Here is an 18,356-nt window from a genome sequence, read left to right as displayed (position 1 = left end):
TTCCCTCAAAGCTCAGTCAGTAAAGAGTCTGCCTGCAGTGCAAGAGACCCAGGTTCAATTCCTGGGTGGAGCAGATCCCCTGGAGAAGAAAATGGAAACCCACTCCAGTATTCTTACCTGGAGAACCCCATGGACAGAAGAGCCTGGCAGGGGTTGCAAGAGTCGGACACAACTGAGCGACTAAGCACACACTTACCTTTTACTTCTTCTTTTCTCACTTGGATGCCTTTTCTTTCTTCTGCTTGCTTCATTGCTCTTGCTGGAACTTCCAGTACAGTGTTGAGTAGAGAAGGTGAAAGCAGGCATGCTTGTTACACAGGAAAAGTTTCCAGTCTTTGACGACTGAGTGTGGTATTGACTCTGGGTTTCTCCTATACGGCTTTTATTAAGTTTAGATAATTTGTTTCTATTTCTAGTTCATTGAGTGTTTTTATCGTAAAAGGATGATAAATTTTGTCAAATGCTTTTACTCCTTCTATTGAGATGATACTGTGGGATTTTTCCTTCATTGTGTTAATGCCATGTGTTATGATGATAGATTTGTGTATGTTGATCCAGTATCTTTGCCTGGCTGATAGCAGGACAGTGCTGGCCTCAATAGAAGGAGTTAGGAAGTGTTCCGTACTCTTCAGTATTGTGGATGAGTCTGAGAATGCTGCCTTAAGTATTTGGTAGAAATGACCAGTGAAGCTGTTGGGTCCAGGGTTTTCTTAATGAGATCTTTTGGATTGATTCATTCTCCTTAGTAGTTAATGGTCTATTCATGTTTTCTGTTAATTCATGCTTTAGTCATGGTTGCTAAGTCACTTCAGTCGTGTCCGACTCTGTGCGACCCCATAGACGGCACCCACCAGGCTGCCCCGTCCCTGGGATTCTCCAGGCAAGAACAGTGGAGTGGGCTGCCATTTCCTTCTCCAATGAAAGAAAGTGAAAAGGGAAAGTGAAGATGCTCAGTCGTGTCCGACTCTTAGCGACCCCGTGGACTGCAGCCCACCAGGCTCCTCCATCCATGGGATTCTCCAAGCGAGAGTGCTGGAGTGGGGTGCCATTGCCTTCTCCCTTTAGTCATGGCAGGTTTGTTAATTTCATCTAGGTTATCCAATTTGTTGGCATACAACTGATCATAGTATTCTTTTATAAACTTTTATATTTCTATAGAATTGATAATAATCTCACTTTTGTCTCTGATTTCAGAAATTTAAAATCTCTTTCTTTCCCCTTAGTCCATCTAGCTAGGTTCAGTTCAATTCAGTCGCATCTGGCTCTTTGCAACCCCATGGACTGAAGCACGCCAGGCTTCCCTGTCCTCACCAACTCTCAGAGCTTGCTCAAACTCATGTCCATTGAGTTGGTAATGCCATCCAACGATCTTATCTTCTGTCATCCCCTTCTCCTCCTGCCTTCAATCTTTCCCAGCATCGGGGTCTTTTCTAATGAGTTAGTTCTTCGCATCAGGTGGCCGTAGTATTGGAGAGGGGGGGAATCTCCTTGCAGTCCAAGGGACTCTCAAGAGTCTTCTCCAACACCACAGTTCAAAAGCATCAATTCTTTGGTGCTCACCTTTATTTATGGCCCAACTCTCGCATTCATGCATAAAACTACTGGAAAAACCATAGCTTTGACGAGATGGACCTTTGTCAGCAAAGTAATGTCTTTTCTTTTTAATACACTGTCTATGTTGGTCATACCTTTTCTTTCAAGGAGCAAGCGTCTGTTAATTTCTTGGCTGCAGTCACCATCTGCAGCAATTTTGGAGCCCAAGAAAATAAAGTCTGACACTTTACATCGTTTCCCCATCTATTTGCCATGAAGTGATGGGACCAGATGGCATGATCTTCGTTTTTTGAATGTTGAGTTTTAAGCCAACTTTTTCACTCTCCTTTTTCACTTTCATCAAGAGGCTCTTTAGTTCTTCTTCACTTTCTGCCCTAAGGGTGGTGTCTGTCATCTGCGTATCTGAGGTTATTGATATTTCTCCTGGCAATCTTGATTCCAGCTTGTGCTTCATCCAGCCCTACATTTTGCATGATGTACTCTGCATGTAAATTAAATAAGCAGGGTGACAATATACAGCCTTGATGTACTCCTTTCATGAGTTGGAACCAGTCTGTTGTTCCATGTCAACTACTGCTTCTTGACTTGCATACAGATTTCTCAGGAGGCAGGTAAGGTGGTCTGGTATTTCCATCTCTTGAAGAATTTTCCACAGTTTGTTGTGATCCACACAGTTAAAGGCTTTGGCATAGTCAATAAAGCAGAAGTAGATGTTTTTCTGGAACTCTCTTGCTTTTTCGATGATCCATTAGATGTTGGCAATTTGATCTCTGGTTCCTCTGCCTTTTCTAAATCCAGCTTGAACATCTGGAAGTTCACAGTTCATGTACTGTTGAAGCCTGGCTTGGAGAATTTTGAGCATTACTTTACTAGCGTGTGGGATGGGTGCAGTTGTGCAATAGTTTGAACATTCTTCTTCAGTTTTGTCCATTTTGTTGATCTTTTCAAAGAATCAGCTTTGATTTGTTGATTTTTTATATAGTTTTCTTATTATAAATAATAATCTTTATTATATCCTTTCTCTTGCTAACTTTGAATTCGGTTTGTTCTTTTCTTTTTTACTCTAGTTGTAAAAGTTAGGTTATTTGTTTGAGATTTTTCTTCTTTTTTTAAAAAATCATTTGTAGCTCATAAGTTTCCCACTTAACACCACTTATGCAAATTCCCTAAGTTTTGGTATGTTATGTTTTTGTTTCCATTCATTTCCAAGTTTTTTATAATTACCTTTATGGTTTCCTTTTTGATTCATTGGTCATTGAAGACTGTGTTGTTTAATTTCCACAAATTTGTGATTTTTTCCAGTTTCCTCTTATTGGCAGTCTCTAACTTCATTCTGTTATGGTCAGAGAACACTTTGTCTGATTCAGTTCAGTTCAGTTGCTCAGTCATGTCCGATTCTTTGCGACCCCATGAATTGCAGCACGCCAGGCCTCCCTGTCCATCACAAACTCCCAGAGTTCACTCAGACCCACGTCCATTGAGTCAGTGATGCCATCCAGCCATCTCATCCTCTGTCGTCCCCTTCTCCTCCTGCCCCTAATCCCTCCCAGCATCAGAGTCTTTTCCAATGAGTCAACCTTTCGCATGAGGTGGCCAAAGTACTGGAGTTTCAGCTTTAGCATCATTCCTTCCAAAGAAATCCCAGGGCTAATCTCCTTCAGAATGGACTGGTTGGATCTCCTTGCAGTCCAAGGGACTCTCGAGAGTCTTCTCCAACACCACAGTTCAAAAGCATCAATTCTTCCGCACTCAGCTTTCTTCACAGTCCAACTCTCACATCCATACATGACTACTGGAAAAAACATAACCTTGACTAGACAGACCTTTGTTGGCAAAGTAATGTCTCTGCTTTCGAATATGCTGTCTAGGTTGGTCATAACTTTCCTTCCAAGGAGTAAGCGTCTTTTAATTTCATGGCTGTAGTCACCATCTGTAGTGATTTTGGAGCCCAAAAAATAAAGTCTGACACTGTTTCCACTGTTTCCCCATCTATTTCCCATGAAGTGATGGGACCGGATGCCATGATCTTAGTTTTCTGAATGTTGAGCTTTAAGCCAACTTTTTCACTCTCCTCTTTCACTTTCATCAAGAGGCTTTTGAGTTCCTCTTCACTTTCTGCCATAAGGGTGGTGTCATCTGCATATCTGAGGTTATTGGTATTTCTCCCGGCAATCTTGCTTCCAGCTTGTGTTTCTTCCAGTCCAGCGTTTCTCATGATGTACTCTGCATAGAAGTTAAATAAGCAGGGTGACAATATACAGCCTTGATGTACTCCTTTTCCTATTTGGAACCAGTCTGTTGTTCCATGTCCAGTTCTAACTTGCTTCCTGACCTGCATATAGGTTTCTCAAGAGGCAGGTCAGGTGGTCTGGGATTCCCATCTCTTTCAGAATTTTCCACAGTTTATTGTGATCCACACAGTCAAAGGCTTTGGCATAGTCAATAAAGCAGAAATAGATGTTTTTCTGGAACTCTCTTGCTTTTTAGATGATCCAGTGGATATTGGCAATTTGATCTCTGGTTCCTCTGCCTTTTCTAAAACCAGCTTGAACATTTGGAAGTTCATGGTTCACGTATTGCTGAAGCCTGGCTTGGAGAATTTTGAGCATTACTTTACTAGCGTGTGAGATGAGTGCAATGCACTGCCTTTCTTTGGGATTGGAATGCAAACTGACCTTTTCCAGTCCTGTGGCCACTGCTGAGTTTTCCAGATTTGCTGGCGTATTGAGTGCAGCACTTTCACAGCATCATCCAAAGGATTTGAAAAAGCTCAACTGGAATTCCATCACTTCCACTAGCTTTGTTGGCAGTGATGCTTCCTGAGGCCCACTTGACTTCCTGTCTTTTAAAATTTGCTGAGACATAAGTTTTGGCTGCATTTATGGCCCATGCTGGAGAATGTCCCTTGTGTACTTGAGGAGAATGTGTATTTGTTGTTTCATGGTAGAGTGTCCTGTTATAGTGTGTCCAGTCTCGTTAGTTTCTCTTGTGTTAAGTCTTCTCTTTCCTTATACATCTTCTGTCTGATGGTTCTGTTCCTTCTTGAGATTGCAATATTGAAGCCTCCAATTATTATTGCAGAACTGTCTATTTCTTCCTTAAGTTCTATCAGTTTGGACTTCATGTACTTTTCTGGTTATTAAGTGTGTAACTTTGTGATTATTATATCTTCTTGCTGTGTTGAATCTCTTATTAGTATCCTTCTTTGGCTTCCCTGGTGGCTCAGAGGATAAAAGAGTCTGCCTGCAGTGCAGGAGACCTGGGTTCGATCCCTGGGTTGGGAAGATCCCCTGGAGAAAGAAATGGCAACCCACTCCAGTATTCTGGTCTGGAGAATCCCATGGTTGGAGGAGCCTGGCAGGCTACAGTCCATGGGGTCACAAGAGTTGGACACGACTGAGCAACTTCACTTTCTTCTTTCTTTCTTCTTTGTCTCTTAAACCCTTTTAAAGTTTAAAGTCTACTTTGTTTGATTTTAGAACAGCTACCTCTGCTCTCTTTTGGTTTTTGTTTGCATAAATTGTCTTTTCCCTTCCTTTCCTTTTCAGTCTGTTTGTGTCTTGGGTTCTAAAGTGAGTCTCCCAGGCAGCATGCAGTTGAAACAGAATGTCTCAACGGTGTTCCGCCATTCTCTCTCTTGATTAGAGAGTTTTATTGATTTGCATTTAAAATATTTATGCATGCGGAACTTCTGTCATTTTGCTCTTTGTTGTATATATGCCTTCAGCTTTTCTGTCCTTCATTTCCTGCATTCCTATCTTCTTTTATATTTAGTTGATTTTTTAGTAGTGAAATGTTTAAATCACTTCTCATTTTCTTTTGTACCTATTCCATGGCTGTTTTCTTTATGGTTACCATGAAGGTTACATATAACATCCTAAAGTTGCAAATTCACACTAGTATGAACTTACACCAGCTTAATTTCACTCACTGTCAAACTTTTTCATTTACAGCTCCGTCCCTACCTCTTTCAGTAGTTGATGTCACTGATTACATTTTTATGCCCCAAAACATAAGCTAATAATTCTTTTTAAATACATTAGTCTCCTTAATTATGTAGAAAAAAAGATTCTGAGTTTCATACCAAAGATAGAGCAATAGTATTTACAATAATTGAGGGTTTTTTAAGTGTATTTTTAGGAAGCAAAAGGCCCAGTGGTGAACCGTTGCCACAGTGACACTGGCGTTTTATGATCGCCACGTGTTTACATGTGTTGGCGTTCTTGTTTCCCAGGGTCCTACCGTCTTTCCTTTCTCCTCGCAGGTCTCTCTTGAACGTTTCTTGCAGGGCAAGGCTAGTGATCACAAATCCCCTTAGCTTTTGTTTATCTGCAATGTCTTGGTTTGTCTCTCACTTTTAAAAATATTTATTTACCTGTTTATTTCAATTGAAGTATGTATGTGTGCGAGTGCTCAGTCACTCAGCTGTGTTTCATTCTTTGTGACCCCTTGGACAGTAGCCCACCAGGCTTCTCTGTCCGTGGAACTTTCCAGGTAGGAATACTGGAGTGGGTTGCGCTTTCCTTCTCCAGATCCTCCAGACCCAGCAATTGGACCTGGGTCTCTGTGTCGCCTGTACTGGCAGGTGGGTCCTTTAACACTAGCGCCACCTAGCTGATCTGCAGTGTTGCGTTCATTTCTGCTGTACAGCAGTGTGACTCAGTTATACATGTGGTTTATTATGGGATATTGAATATAGTTCCCTGTGCTACACAGTAGGACCCTGCTTATTTTTTGTGTATTGTGTGTGTGTGTGTGTAATGAAAGATTTTTACATATTAGATACAGGGAAGTCATTCTGTTTTATGCATGAGTTAACTTGAATTTTATACTCAGTAGAATAGCCTGTTCGTGGCCTATCAAACATGCATTGTATATCTGCCTTAATTATTAAAAAGAAAAGGTCACATTGACCAGAAGAATGTCCATGTTAAAAATAAAGATTAAATTCCTGTCTTCTTGGATTGCCATTGCTGGTTCTCCTTTGATGATAAGACTCTCTTCCAAGGTGCCAAGGCCTTGCCGACTTGCTGATCTCTGATCCACGTGGGGTTTTGTTTGTTTTTGTTCTTAAACCTTGAAGAAATATAATGTTCTTTGTTTTGACAAGATGCAGAACTCTGCTTGGCAGCCATGCTTCTCCAGAGGAGCTGGTCAGAGTAATCTGGGAAGCTGGCCTCTGGGCTAGTCTTCAGTTTGGCTCACAGAAAACATTTCTTATTATAGAGCATTTATTGGTTATTTTTATTGACATTTGTATTTGCTAATCCCAGAGTCCTAACTTGTGCCCTTCCCCTTTGGTGACTGTAGTCTGTTTTCTGTGTCTCTGATTTTGTTTCTGTTTGGTAAATAAGTCCATTGGTATAGTTTTAAAAGACAACATATAGGTGATATCGTGTGCTATTTGTCTTTCTCTCTCTCTCTCGGCTTAATATGATAACCTCTGGGTCCATCCATGTTGCTGCAGACGGCATCATTTCATTCTTTTCCCCCATTCTTTTTTATGGCTGAACTGCATGCCACTATATACACACCACATCTTTGTCCACCCATCTGTCGGACATTTAGGCTGTTGCCATGTCTTGGCTATTGTAAGTGGTGCTGCCATGAACATTGGGGTGCATGTTATCTTTTCCAGTTAGAATTTTCGCCAGATTTATGCCCAGGAGTGGAACTGCTAGATCATATGGCAGCTCTGTTTGTTTTTGTTTTTGTTTTTTCTTAAGGAACCCCACACTGTTCTCTGGGCTTCCCAGGAGGCGCTAGTGGTAAAGACCCACCTGCCAGTGCAAGAGATGTAAGAGGCGTAGGCTCGATCCCTGGGTCGGGAAGACCCCCTGAGGAGGGCGTGGTAGTCCACCCCAGTGTTCTTGCCTGGAGAACCCCATGGACAGAGGAGCCTGGCGGGTACAGTCCATAGGGTCACACAGAGTCAGACACGACTGAAGCGACTCAGCACACACGCGTGTACTGTTCTCCATAGTGGCTGTGCCGGTTTACACTCCCACCACAGTGTAGGAGGGGTTCCTTTTCTGCAAACCCTCTCCAGCATTTGTTATTTGTAGACTTTTTGACCATGGCCATTCTGACTGGTGTGAGGTAATACCTCATTGTTGTTTTGATTTGCATTTCTCTGATAATTAGTGATGTTGAGCACCTTTTCATGTGTCTTATTTGCCAACTTGTGTGTCGTCTTTGGAGAAATATCTAGGTCTTATTTTTTTATTGGGTTGTTTGCTTTTTTTGTTACTGAGTTGTATGAGCTGTTTGTATATTTTCGAAATTAAGCCCTTGCTGGTTACGTTATTTGCAGGCATTTTCTCCCAGTCCACAGGTTGTCTTTTCATTTTGTATATGGTATACTTTGCTGTGCAAAAGCTTGTAAGTTTTATTTTTATTTCTGTTGTCTTGGGAGACTGAACTAAGAAAACTATGCTATGATTTACGTTACAGAATGTTTGGCCCGTGTTCTCTTCTACGAGTTTTATTGTGTCATGTCTTATATATGTCTCAGCCATTTTGAGTTTATTTTTGTGTAGGGTGTGAGGGAGTGTTCCAGCTGCTTGCTGAAGAGGCTGGCTTGTCTTCGTTGTGTATTCTTGACTCCTTGGTCTGAAATTAATTGACAATAGATGTGTGGGATTATTTTTGGGTTCTCTGATTTTGATTACTGTAGCTTTGTAGTATTATCTGACGTCTGGGAGGGTTATGCTTCCAGCTTTGTTCTTTTCTCTCAGGATTGCTTTGGCAATTCTGGATCTGTTATGATTCCATAAAAATTTTGGAATTTTGTAGTTCCATGTAAAATGTCATGGGTAATTTAATGGAGAATCCCTTTAAATCTGTAGAGTGCTTTGGGTAGTATGGTCATTTTAACAATATTCTAATCCAAGAATATGGTGTCTTTCCATTTTTTTGTATGCATATTCCTTTGTCAGTGTTCTAAAGTTGTCAGCATATAAGTCTTTCACCTCCTTGATTGAGTTTATTCCTATTCATTTTATTTTTTAATGTGGTATTTAAAGGAATCTTTAAAAAGATTTTTTCCCTTTCTGCTATTTCATTGTTAGTGTAAAGAAATGCAACTGATTTATGTGTGTTAATCTTGTATCCTGCTACCTTGCTGAATTCGTTTATCGCTTCTGGTAGTTTTATGTGGAGTCCTTTTATACCTGGTATCAGATCGGGTGGCACCTAGTCTAAGACTCATGGCTCCTTATAAGGCCCTGATACCTTTATACCCAATAGTCCCTAATCCTTATAGACTTCTGAAAAAAAGACCCCCAGACAGCAGCTGGTTCTCACTCTCAGATTTAAAAGATGCCTTCTCTTTCATCCCATTGGCACCAGAATCACAATACTTGTTGCATTGAAGTAGAACTCCTCATCAGTACCCCCTCAGTAGCTGACCTACCCCAAGGCTTTATTAGCCCTCATCTTTTGGAGCAGGCTCTAGCCCAGGATCTACAAGACCTAACTCTTGAGGGAGGAACATTTATTCACTATATTGATGATCTTTTGATTTGCTCCCCCACTCAGTCCCACACCATTATATACACCACTCAAGGTCCTTAATTTCCTGGCTTATTGGGGTTACAAAGTGTCCAAATCTAAGGCCCAGTTGGTACAACAAGTGTCCTATTTGGGGATTATTTTTACCCCTGGTAGATGCAGCCTTCTGGCAGATTATACACAGGCGATACCCATCTACAGATTCCCACTACCCATAAACAACTACAAGCATTTCTGGGCCTAACCAGGTACTGCAGAGTCTGGGTACCTAACTGTGGTCTCATGGCACAGCCCCTTATATCAAGCATTAAAAGGTAAGGAAGATCAGATACCCCTCAAACGAGAACCAGCCCAGCAGGAGCCGTGGACACTTTAAAAAGCCTCCTCCACAGCACTCCCACTTTGGGTCTACCTAACCTTTCCTAACTGTTCTGACTCTGCACCCAGAAAACAAGGAGTGCGGCCTTAGGAATCCTAACCCAAAGACTGGGAGAAACCACACAGCCAAAGCCTATCTCTCCAAACAGCTGGAGTCCACTGTGAAGGCTGGCCTCCCTGTCTTAGGGTGCTAGGAGCACTGTCCCTTGTAGCTGAGGGAGCACGGAAATTTACTCTGGGAGCCCCATTCAGGTTCTGATTGCTCACCAGGTACCAGACCTACTAAATGATCACGAATTTTCAGATAGCAAATTCTTTTATTTGAAAGCCCACAGATATGTTTGAGTATTTGCAAAACTTTAACCCCAGCAACTTTACTGCCCATACCAGGAAAAGATGACCCTACTCAGACTTGCTCCGAGATCCGGATAGTTTCTCCCAGTGTCCACCCAGACCTCTGAGACCAACCCTTAGCCAATACTGATTAAATCTGATTTACTGGTGGAAGCAGTTATATTACGGAGAAGACAGTGGCACCCCACTCCAGTACTCCCGCCTGGAAAATCCCATGGGCGGAGGAGCCTGGTGGGCTGCAATCCGTGGGGTTGCGAAGAGTCGGACACGACTGAGTGACTTCACTTTCACTTTTCACTTTCATGCATTGGAGAAGGAAATGGCAACCCACTCCAGTGTTCTTGCCTGGAGAATCCCAGGGACGGGGGAGCCTGGTGGGCTGCCGTCTATGGGGTCGCACAGAGTCGGACATGACTGAAGTGACTTAGCAGCAGCAGCAGTTATACTACAGAAGGAAAACACAAGGCTGGATACACTGTTGTGTCCCTTTATGGGAATATTGAAGCCCGAATTCTAGCCCAGGTGACGTAGGGCTTCCCAGGTGGCTCTAGTGGTAAAGAACCTGCTTGCCTGTGCAGGAGCCATCGAGACTCGGGCTTGATCCCTGGGTGGGGAGACAACCTGGGGGAGGGCGTGGCAGCCCACTGCAGTGCTCTCGCCTGGAGAATCCCTCAGATGGAGGGGCCCGCGGGCCGCCACCCATAGGGTCGCAGAGAGTGTGACACGGCCAAGTGACTGAGCATGCGTGCGGGCATGTTGGGTACGTATGTTAATGAGTATAATATACCTTCTTGTATTGATCCTTTTTTTTAATCATTATGCAGTTTCCTTCTTTATGTTTGTTTTCGGCTTTTGTTTTAAAACCTGTTTTGTCTGATATGAGTATTGTTACTCCTGCTTTCTTCTTCTTTCTGTTTGCATGAAATTAGATTTTCCATCCCCTTACTTTCAACCTATATATGTTCTTTGCTTTAAAGTGGATCATTTGTAGGCAGTATATTGTAGCCTCTTGTTTTACTATCTGATCTGGCACTTTATGTCTTTTGATTGGAACATTCAGTCCATTGACATATAATGTCATTGTTGATAGATATGTATGTACTGCCATTGTAAACCTTGTTCTCCAGTTGATGTTACATTTCTTCTTTTCCTGTTGTGGTTTGATGGTTTTCTTTTATATTATGCTTGTGTTTTCTTCTTTGTGGTTTTTGTGAATATACTGTATGTTTTTGATTTGTGTGTGTGAGTCTCTCAGTTGTGTCTGACTCTTAGTGACCCCATGGACTGTAGCCCACCAGGCTCCTCTGTCCATGGGATTTTCCAGGCAAGAATACTGGAGTGGGTTGCCATTTCCTTCTCCAAGGGATCTTCCAACCCAGGGATCGAACCCGGATCTCCTGAATTGAAGGCAGATTCTTTACCATCTGAGCTACCAGGGAAGCCCCCATTTACTTTAGACTGGTATTCATATATATTCCAAACATATTCTAAAAAACAAACAAAACCTGTTTTCTTACCTCCCACACATTTTATGGTTTTGATGTCTTTTATGTCTTCATGTTTATCCTTTTCTTGTTTGTTGCAGCTATTTTCACTTTCACACAATTGTTTTAAAATGTTTTAATCGGTCTACTGGTCTGTTTACACTATCTACTTTCTAGTTGCATTTTTCTCTTTCCTGTAGGTTCTTCCTTCTTTCCAAGTTATTTAACGTTTTTAAATAGTTTATTTTAGCTGCGCTGGATCTTCATTTTCATGTGCAGGCTTCCTCTGCTTGTGGTGAACTGGGGCTGCTCTGCGTTATAACGTGCAGGCTTCTCTTGTGCTGGCTTCTCTAGGTGTGGAGCACAGGCTCTCGGCCTGTAGACTCAGGAGTCAGAGCACAGAGACTCAGAGTTGCCGCGAGCAGGCTCTAGCGCGCCAGCCCAGTAGTTCCGGTGCACGGGTTTCGTTGCTTCGTGGCATGTGGAGTCTTCCCGTATTGGGGATTGAACCTGTGTTCCTCCTTTGACAGGCAGGTTCTTACCTACTGTACCACCAGGGACGGCCCCTTCTTTACTATTTAGAGAAGACCTTGTGGTATTTTTTTAAGAGTAAAAGTTTAGTCTTCCTGTATTATTTTAGTTTATGCTTGTCTGAGAAATTCTTTATCTCTCCTTCTCTTCTAACCTTGCTGGGTAGAATGTCATAGGTTGCAGGTTTTTCCCTTTCAGGATTTTGAATTTATCTTTGTCACTTCCTTCAGGCCTGCAGTATTTAGTAGAGAAATCAGAGGATAGCCTTATGGGACTTCCCTTTTAACCGCTCCCCCCCCTGCCTTTTTTTTTGCAGCCTTTAGAATCCTCTTTATGTTTTGCCATTTTAATGATAACCTCCCTCGCCTTTGAAGGACTGTTTTGCTGGGTATAGGATTTTGGATTGACGTATTTCTTTTCTTTGAGCACTTTGAATGTATTAGCCAACTGTCTTCTGGCCTTCAAAGTCTCTAAAGAGAAATTGGCAAATAACCTAATTGTGGATTTTTTGTATGTGACAATTTGCTTCTCTTTTAAATGCTTTCAAGATTTTCTCTTCTTGTCTTTTGAAACTTTGCTTATAATGTATCTTGATTTGGGTCTCTGTGAGTTCCTCATATGGTGAGCTTGGATGTTTATGTTCATGTCTGATCAAATTTGGGCAGCTTTTCAGCCACTGTTTCTTCGCGTGCTCTGCCCACACCCCTCTCTCTCTGATTCCCACAGTGCTGCTGGTCTCACTGCTGGTATCCTGCAGGCCTCTTTGGCACTGGTCACTTCTCTCCCATCTTTTTTCTTTCTGTTCCTCAGATTCACTAAATCCCATCAAGGTTACTGATTCTTTTGCTTACTCGAATATTCCTTTGAATCCCTTTAGTGAATTTTTCATTTCAATTTCTGAACTTTTTAGCTCCAAAATTTTTTTGCTTTCTTTCTAGATTTTCTGTCGCTTATTGGTATTTTGATTTTGTTCATATATCATTCTCTGACTTTTCCACATCTTCCTTAGTTCAGTCCTTATTTAGTGCATTTGATGTGAGATCTTTTTCAGATGTAATTTTTGTTAATTTTTTTTTTTTCCTTTGACTGGGCCATACTTTTATTTCTTTGTATGCCTTGTGATTTTGTTGTTGAAAACTGGACATACGAATCTAATAATGTGGTAACTCTAGAAATCAGATTCTCTCTCTTGCCAGGTATTTGCTGGTTTTTGTTAATTTGTTTTTATTGTAAGCACTTTCTGTAAGCAACATCCTGACATGTAAATTTAAGGTCTTTTCTAAACATGTGTCTTTCCCTAAGCATGTGTAGTTACTTTCTAATTTTTCCTGTAATGCAGTTAGTTTGAAAGTCTTTGTCTGTAATGTCTAATTCCCAAAAGAAGAACAAAGAGAAAAGGGGGTGGTGGGAGAACAAACCAGTCTTTTAAGTCCCCTGGAAATCACTGTAGTAGAGATGGGCATTGGCAGCAGTAGGAGGAAGTGCAAAGACCGTGGGTGCCACCTCCTTGTCTGCACCTCTGGGATCAGAAGCAGTCAGCGATTGGCGCACGGGTCCCCAGTTTTGGAAGACAAGGACCCTTTCTGCCACCCTGGCTCCCAAGGCTGTGTGCAGGCTGCTTCCGGAGTGTGTGCACAGTTCCCTGCTCTGGGGTAGGGGCGGGGACAGGTAGCTGCACTGTTGTGCTAGGAGCTGGAGTTGACCAAAATTAACCGCACTGTATCGTCCAAGTCTTCCCCCGGAAATTGCAAGCCTCCATTGGACTCTGGAGTTCCACAATAGTCCCATCAGACAGTTTCTGAAGTCTGTCTGTGATCTAGATAGAGAGACAGATTCCTGGTGCTTCCTACTCCACCATTTCCCTAGAATTCTCTCTCTTGAATTAATTGTTTTTTATATAATAGGAGTGAGGTGTCCAGTTTCATTCTTCTATTTTTCCATCACCATTCGTTGAAAATGCTCTTCTTTCCCCATGGAGTTATCATGGCACTTTTGTCAAAAATCATCTGACCATTGATGGAAAGGTTAGTTTCTACGCTCTTTGTTCTGTTTTATTGCTCTATTAGTCTATTTTTATGCCATTGCCACACTGTTCCAATTACCATTGCTTTCTAATAGGGGCTTCCCAGGTGGCAGAGAACCGGCCTGCCAATGCAGGAGACACAAGAGACAAGTAAGTTTTGAAACCAGGAAGTTCAGTCCTCCAACTTCGTTCTCTTTCAAGATTGTTTTGGCTATTCTGGTTCCCTTGCATTTTCATGAATTTTAGGATGAATTTATCAATTTATGCAATACATGCAGCTAGAATTCGAATAGCAACTATATTGAATCTATTGATCAATTTGGGTAGTATTGACATTTTACCAGTATTAAGTCTTCTGATCATGAACACAGATGTCTTTATGTTTATTTACATCTTAATTTCTTTCAACAGTGTTTTGTAGTTTTCAGTATACAAATGCTGTATTTTGTTTGTTAAACTTATTTCTAGGTATTTTCTTGTGTTTGATGTTATGGTTAGTGGGATTGTTTCTTTAATTTTCTGAGTGCTCTTTGCTAACGTATAGAAAAATAACTGATTTTCATATGTTGATTTTGTATTCTGCGACCTTGAAACTCATTTATTAGACCTAGTAGTTTTTCTGTGGAGTCTTCTGGATTTTCTGTATAAAGGATCGTATTATCTGCTAATAGGGATCGTTTTCCCTCTTTCCAGATCTTGCTGCTTTTATTTCTTTTTCTTTTCTAACTGCCTTGTCTAGAAGTTGCAGTATGATGTCAAGTGGACATGGGAAAGTAGACTTCCTTGTCTTGTTCCTGATCATTGGGAGAAGGGTTTTAGTCTTATATCATTAAGCATTATGTTAGCTATATTTTATAAAGACTTGTTAACAGGTTGACATATCAGTACTTCTTAGTTTGTTGAATGGGGTGTTTTTTTTTTTTTTTTGTAATCATGAAAGAGTATTGAATTTTGTCAAATGCTTTTTCTGTCCATTGAGATGATCATTTGACTTTTGTCCCCTTCTAAGGTATATTTTATTGTTTGATTCATATGTTGAAGCAACCTTGCATTCCTGGGATAAATCCCACTTAGTCATAGTGTATGGTTCTTTATATGGTTCTGGATTCATTTTGTTTGGATTTTGTTTCAGATGATTGCATCTTTATTCATAAGGAATATTGGTCTGGGTCTGTAGTTCTCTTGTGATCATCTGTCTGGTTTTGGTATTAGGTATTATTGGCCTCATAGAATGAATCGAGAAGTATTTTCTTCTTCCTCCTCCTCCTCCTATTCTTCTTTTTTTTTAAGTTTGAAAAATATTGGTTCATAACATACTTTTATTCAAAGAAAAATAATACCTGATCACTTCAGGTGTCCAAGTGACTGTTCTGAACCTTGAACCTTTACTTTGATGGGTACTGACCTTGTGTTACTGATGAACTTTTTCAAGTTTCACCCCGTGGGGTGGGAGGTTGCCAGGCTCTTTGACAAGTACTAATAATGGTAGTTTACAGTGTAATTCTGGTTCTGTTTGCCATCCTCAGCAGTACTGTGAGAGCGTTTCTTCTGAAAACTGTCATCTCACAGGAGTGCTTTATAGCTGGCTTTGTAGACAGTGGGGGGAAAAAGTTCAAAGATGATTTCTAAAAAGTTATTTTGGTAGCTTTATATTTAATTGATGCTGCACAGAGCAGACCTGAAAATTCCTTTCATTTTTTCTTGCATTTTCAACATTAGAAACAGCTGTTTGAGCTGGTTTTCAGGATCCTTCTGGAGAAGCGTCTCGTTGATGCTTTGTCATCCTGAACTACACATTTTGTCACTCGGAGCCACAGTGAAACCAAGGGGCTTGGTCCTCAGACGCCCACTGGGACCTTTCTGAGCCCCCTTGTGATCCAGCCCGCTTCTCGCCCACAGGTACCACGTACACAGACTTCTCGGCCGGAATCTCCAGGGATGACCAGCCCCTCCCCGCGCATCCAGATAATCTCCACTGATTCTGCGGTAGCCTCACCTCAGCGCATTCAGGTACCTCCCCAGTCCCCTGGGGTCCAGCCACCCACCCTCCCTGAATCCGTTCCAAAAACAGAGCTGCCTGAGGGTCTCAGGAAGGAGCTGTGCTTCTTAGGCATCCAGTATAGTGCAGTCTCATTTATGTTTTAAAATGTAAAAGAAGAAAGAGTTTACATTTGCTAAACTAACTTACTTGTAATCTAAAAGTCTGAAGTGTCACTTCAAACTATTGGAATGAAGTACCGTTTTATAACTTTTGAACTTCAGAACTGAGAGGCAGCATGTCCTAGTAAACTAGCAGTTAAGAGCGTGGACCCCGCTTGAAGTCAGATCCCAGTGCTCCACTTTATCGCTTTCCTAACATCTCAGTTTTTTCATTTAGAAAATGTGCATAATAGTAGTGCTTACCTCATAAGGTTATTAGGAAAAATCAGTGGATATTGCTTGTAAGAAGCTTAAAGCGGCGCTTGGCACATGATAATGTTCAGTGTGTCCTCGTTATCTATAATAAGTATTTGGCACCCCACTCCAGCAGTCTTGCCTGGAAAATCCCGTGGACGGAGGAGCCTGGAAGGCTGCAGTCCATGCGGTCTCGAAGAGTCGGACACGACTGAGCGACTTCACTTTCACTTTTCACTTTCCACTTTCATGCATTGCAGAAGGAAATGGCAACCCACTCCAGTGTTCTTGCCTGGAGAATCCCAGGGATGGGGGAGCCTGGTGGGCTGCCGTCTATGGGGTCGCACAGAGTCGGACACGACTGAAGCGACTTAGCAGTAGTAGTATCGTTCCTGTTAACTATTTCATATTCACTTATGGGAAGGTTAGCCTTCCCCAGGGCTCTGAGCCTGCCTCTGGCTCACTGAAGAAAGAGAAGATATGTGTATTGAAATCATGACCAGCAAGCAGGAAGAAGGGGAATGCTGATGACTCAAATTAGATTCATAGTTACCTCAGAAGGCTGAATCAGAAGACCAAACCAAAGCACGTGAGCAGAAATGAATGGCAGAAAAAGCACTAAATATGTAACAGAAGTCTGAGAAAATACCAGGCAGCCAGGTGTTCAAGTGAATTAGTTAAGGATCGCTTTCATTTTCAGTTTGCTTACTTTAAGCTAAGTAAAAGTGAGCAGTAAGCTGTAATAAGAAGATGGTTTCTGTAGTGTTTCCCCATTCTTAAAAGTGATTTTATGGATTGTTAAAAACTAAGCATAACAGAGTTGTATTAAGGAAAGTGAAATGAGAGTTGTTAAAAATTATATTTCCATCATGCCTATTTTACATAAGTTAATCATAAAATGGAAGTTCATATACTTGTAATTTTTTTCACTTCACACCAAGTAGGACACACATATCTGAGTGTTTGGAAATTGAGAAGTTATTGGTCCAATGAGGTTTTACTGTTCTTCAGAATTAGAAACTTTATGTAGCTAAGTTATTTTTTCTTTCACTTTGTTCTTATTTGCTGATTGTGACTTGAAAATGAGTCCTTTATAGTTTAATGTAGTAGGTATTAGGATCCTGCCTACATAACTCTCCCAGGTTTGGAAAAGGGACTAACTTTGTATGTTTAACTATGGCTGTTACATTGTGGTTTCACAGCCATCCAAGGGCAGGTGAGAGCATAGAACACTCCCCCAGAAGACTCCAGCTAGTCTTGGAGCTAGTGTATATTTCCAGAGAGAGTGTACAGCCCCCTGTATTGGTGTAAGAAGAATCCTTGTTTTCTTAGGGGCTGTGTGGGCATCCCAGTTCATCCAGAGGGGTATTCCCATGCCCTGGCGCTTGGTCCGTGGTTCCACCACTGTCCTGGCTAGAATGCAGGTTCTTGAGCCACAAGTCTTGTAGAATGGATCTGTGGTGTTGTGCTTTCAGTTTCTCTAGGGAAAATAACCCCTTAACATGAGTTTTATGTGTAGTAAGTATAGCTGAAAATCTTTTCATTGTGAACTGTCAATAAAATTGAATATACTTTGCTTGAACTGAAGTGTGTTTGAAAGTTTGGTATTTTAAAGAAGAGTTATGGTCATAACCAACGTAAGTTGGTTTCTAGTTCTTGATGTTGGCGCCGATGTCTTCTATGAAGTTTTCCTTTCTAGCCCTGACTTAAGCGTTGGATCTCCAACCCATTGTGGGAAAAGAGTTCATTTCCTGATGTTTTAGTGAGTAATCAGTGCTCTGACCTAGATAGTAGCTCTGTGATAGGTTTGTGAGGGAAGATTATTCAGTAAGGATGGCAAGCTGTGCAACATTTAGAAACTTTTGGCTCTGAACGGCACGGACTTTAGGAGTAAATCCTGTGTCTCCTCAGTTGTGTGACCCGGGGAAGCTTCTCTAACATCCGTAACTGTCAAGTGGCGATCGTGACAGTGCCTGTTTGATGGCGCTGTAAACAGGCGAAGAGGTAGTGCCCGTAGCCTATAGGGAGTAGACGGCAATAGGGTTAGCATCTGTGTTACGGGTTTTTAATGTTGTATTTCCATACAAGTTCAGACGTAAGGAAAATAATACATAGGAATCTTGTAT

At 41.5% G+C, this 18,356-nt stretch overlaps 1 protein-coding gene across 10 annotated transcripts in view; it reads left to right on the top strand.

Moving 5' to 3' along the window:
- Positions 1 to 18,356, top strand: part of NR2C2 (nuclear receptor subfamily 2 group C member 2) — a 113,623-nt gene that overhangs the window by 57,762 nt on the left and 37,505 nt on the right. For 9 of the 10 annotated variants that reach the window (XR_009732592.1, XM_061397217.1, XM_061397224.1 and 6 more), the window contains one exon: positions 15,736 to 15,846. Coding sequence is in view for 9 of the 10 variants with exons in the window: in XM_061397217.1 (XP_061253201.1) it covers positions 15,736 to 15,846 (111 nt within the window). In the remaining variant the exon portion in view is untranslated. Of the gene's footprint in view, positions 1 to 12,996; positions 13,838 to 15,735; positions 15,847 to 18,356 lie in introns of those variants that run through there. The other variant, XM_061397223.1, reaches the window with a different exon arrangement.

Source organism: Bos javanicus, chromosome 22, assembly GCF_032452875.1.
Source record: "Bos javanicus breed banteng chromosome 22, ARS-OSU_banteng_1.0, whole genome shotgun sequence".
NCBI lineage: Eukaryota > Metazoa > Chordata > Mammalia > Artiodactyla > Bovidae > Bos > Bos javanicus.
Note: the sequence above shows the minus strand (reverse complement) of the source record. Positions and strands in the feature narration are given on the sequence as shown.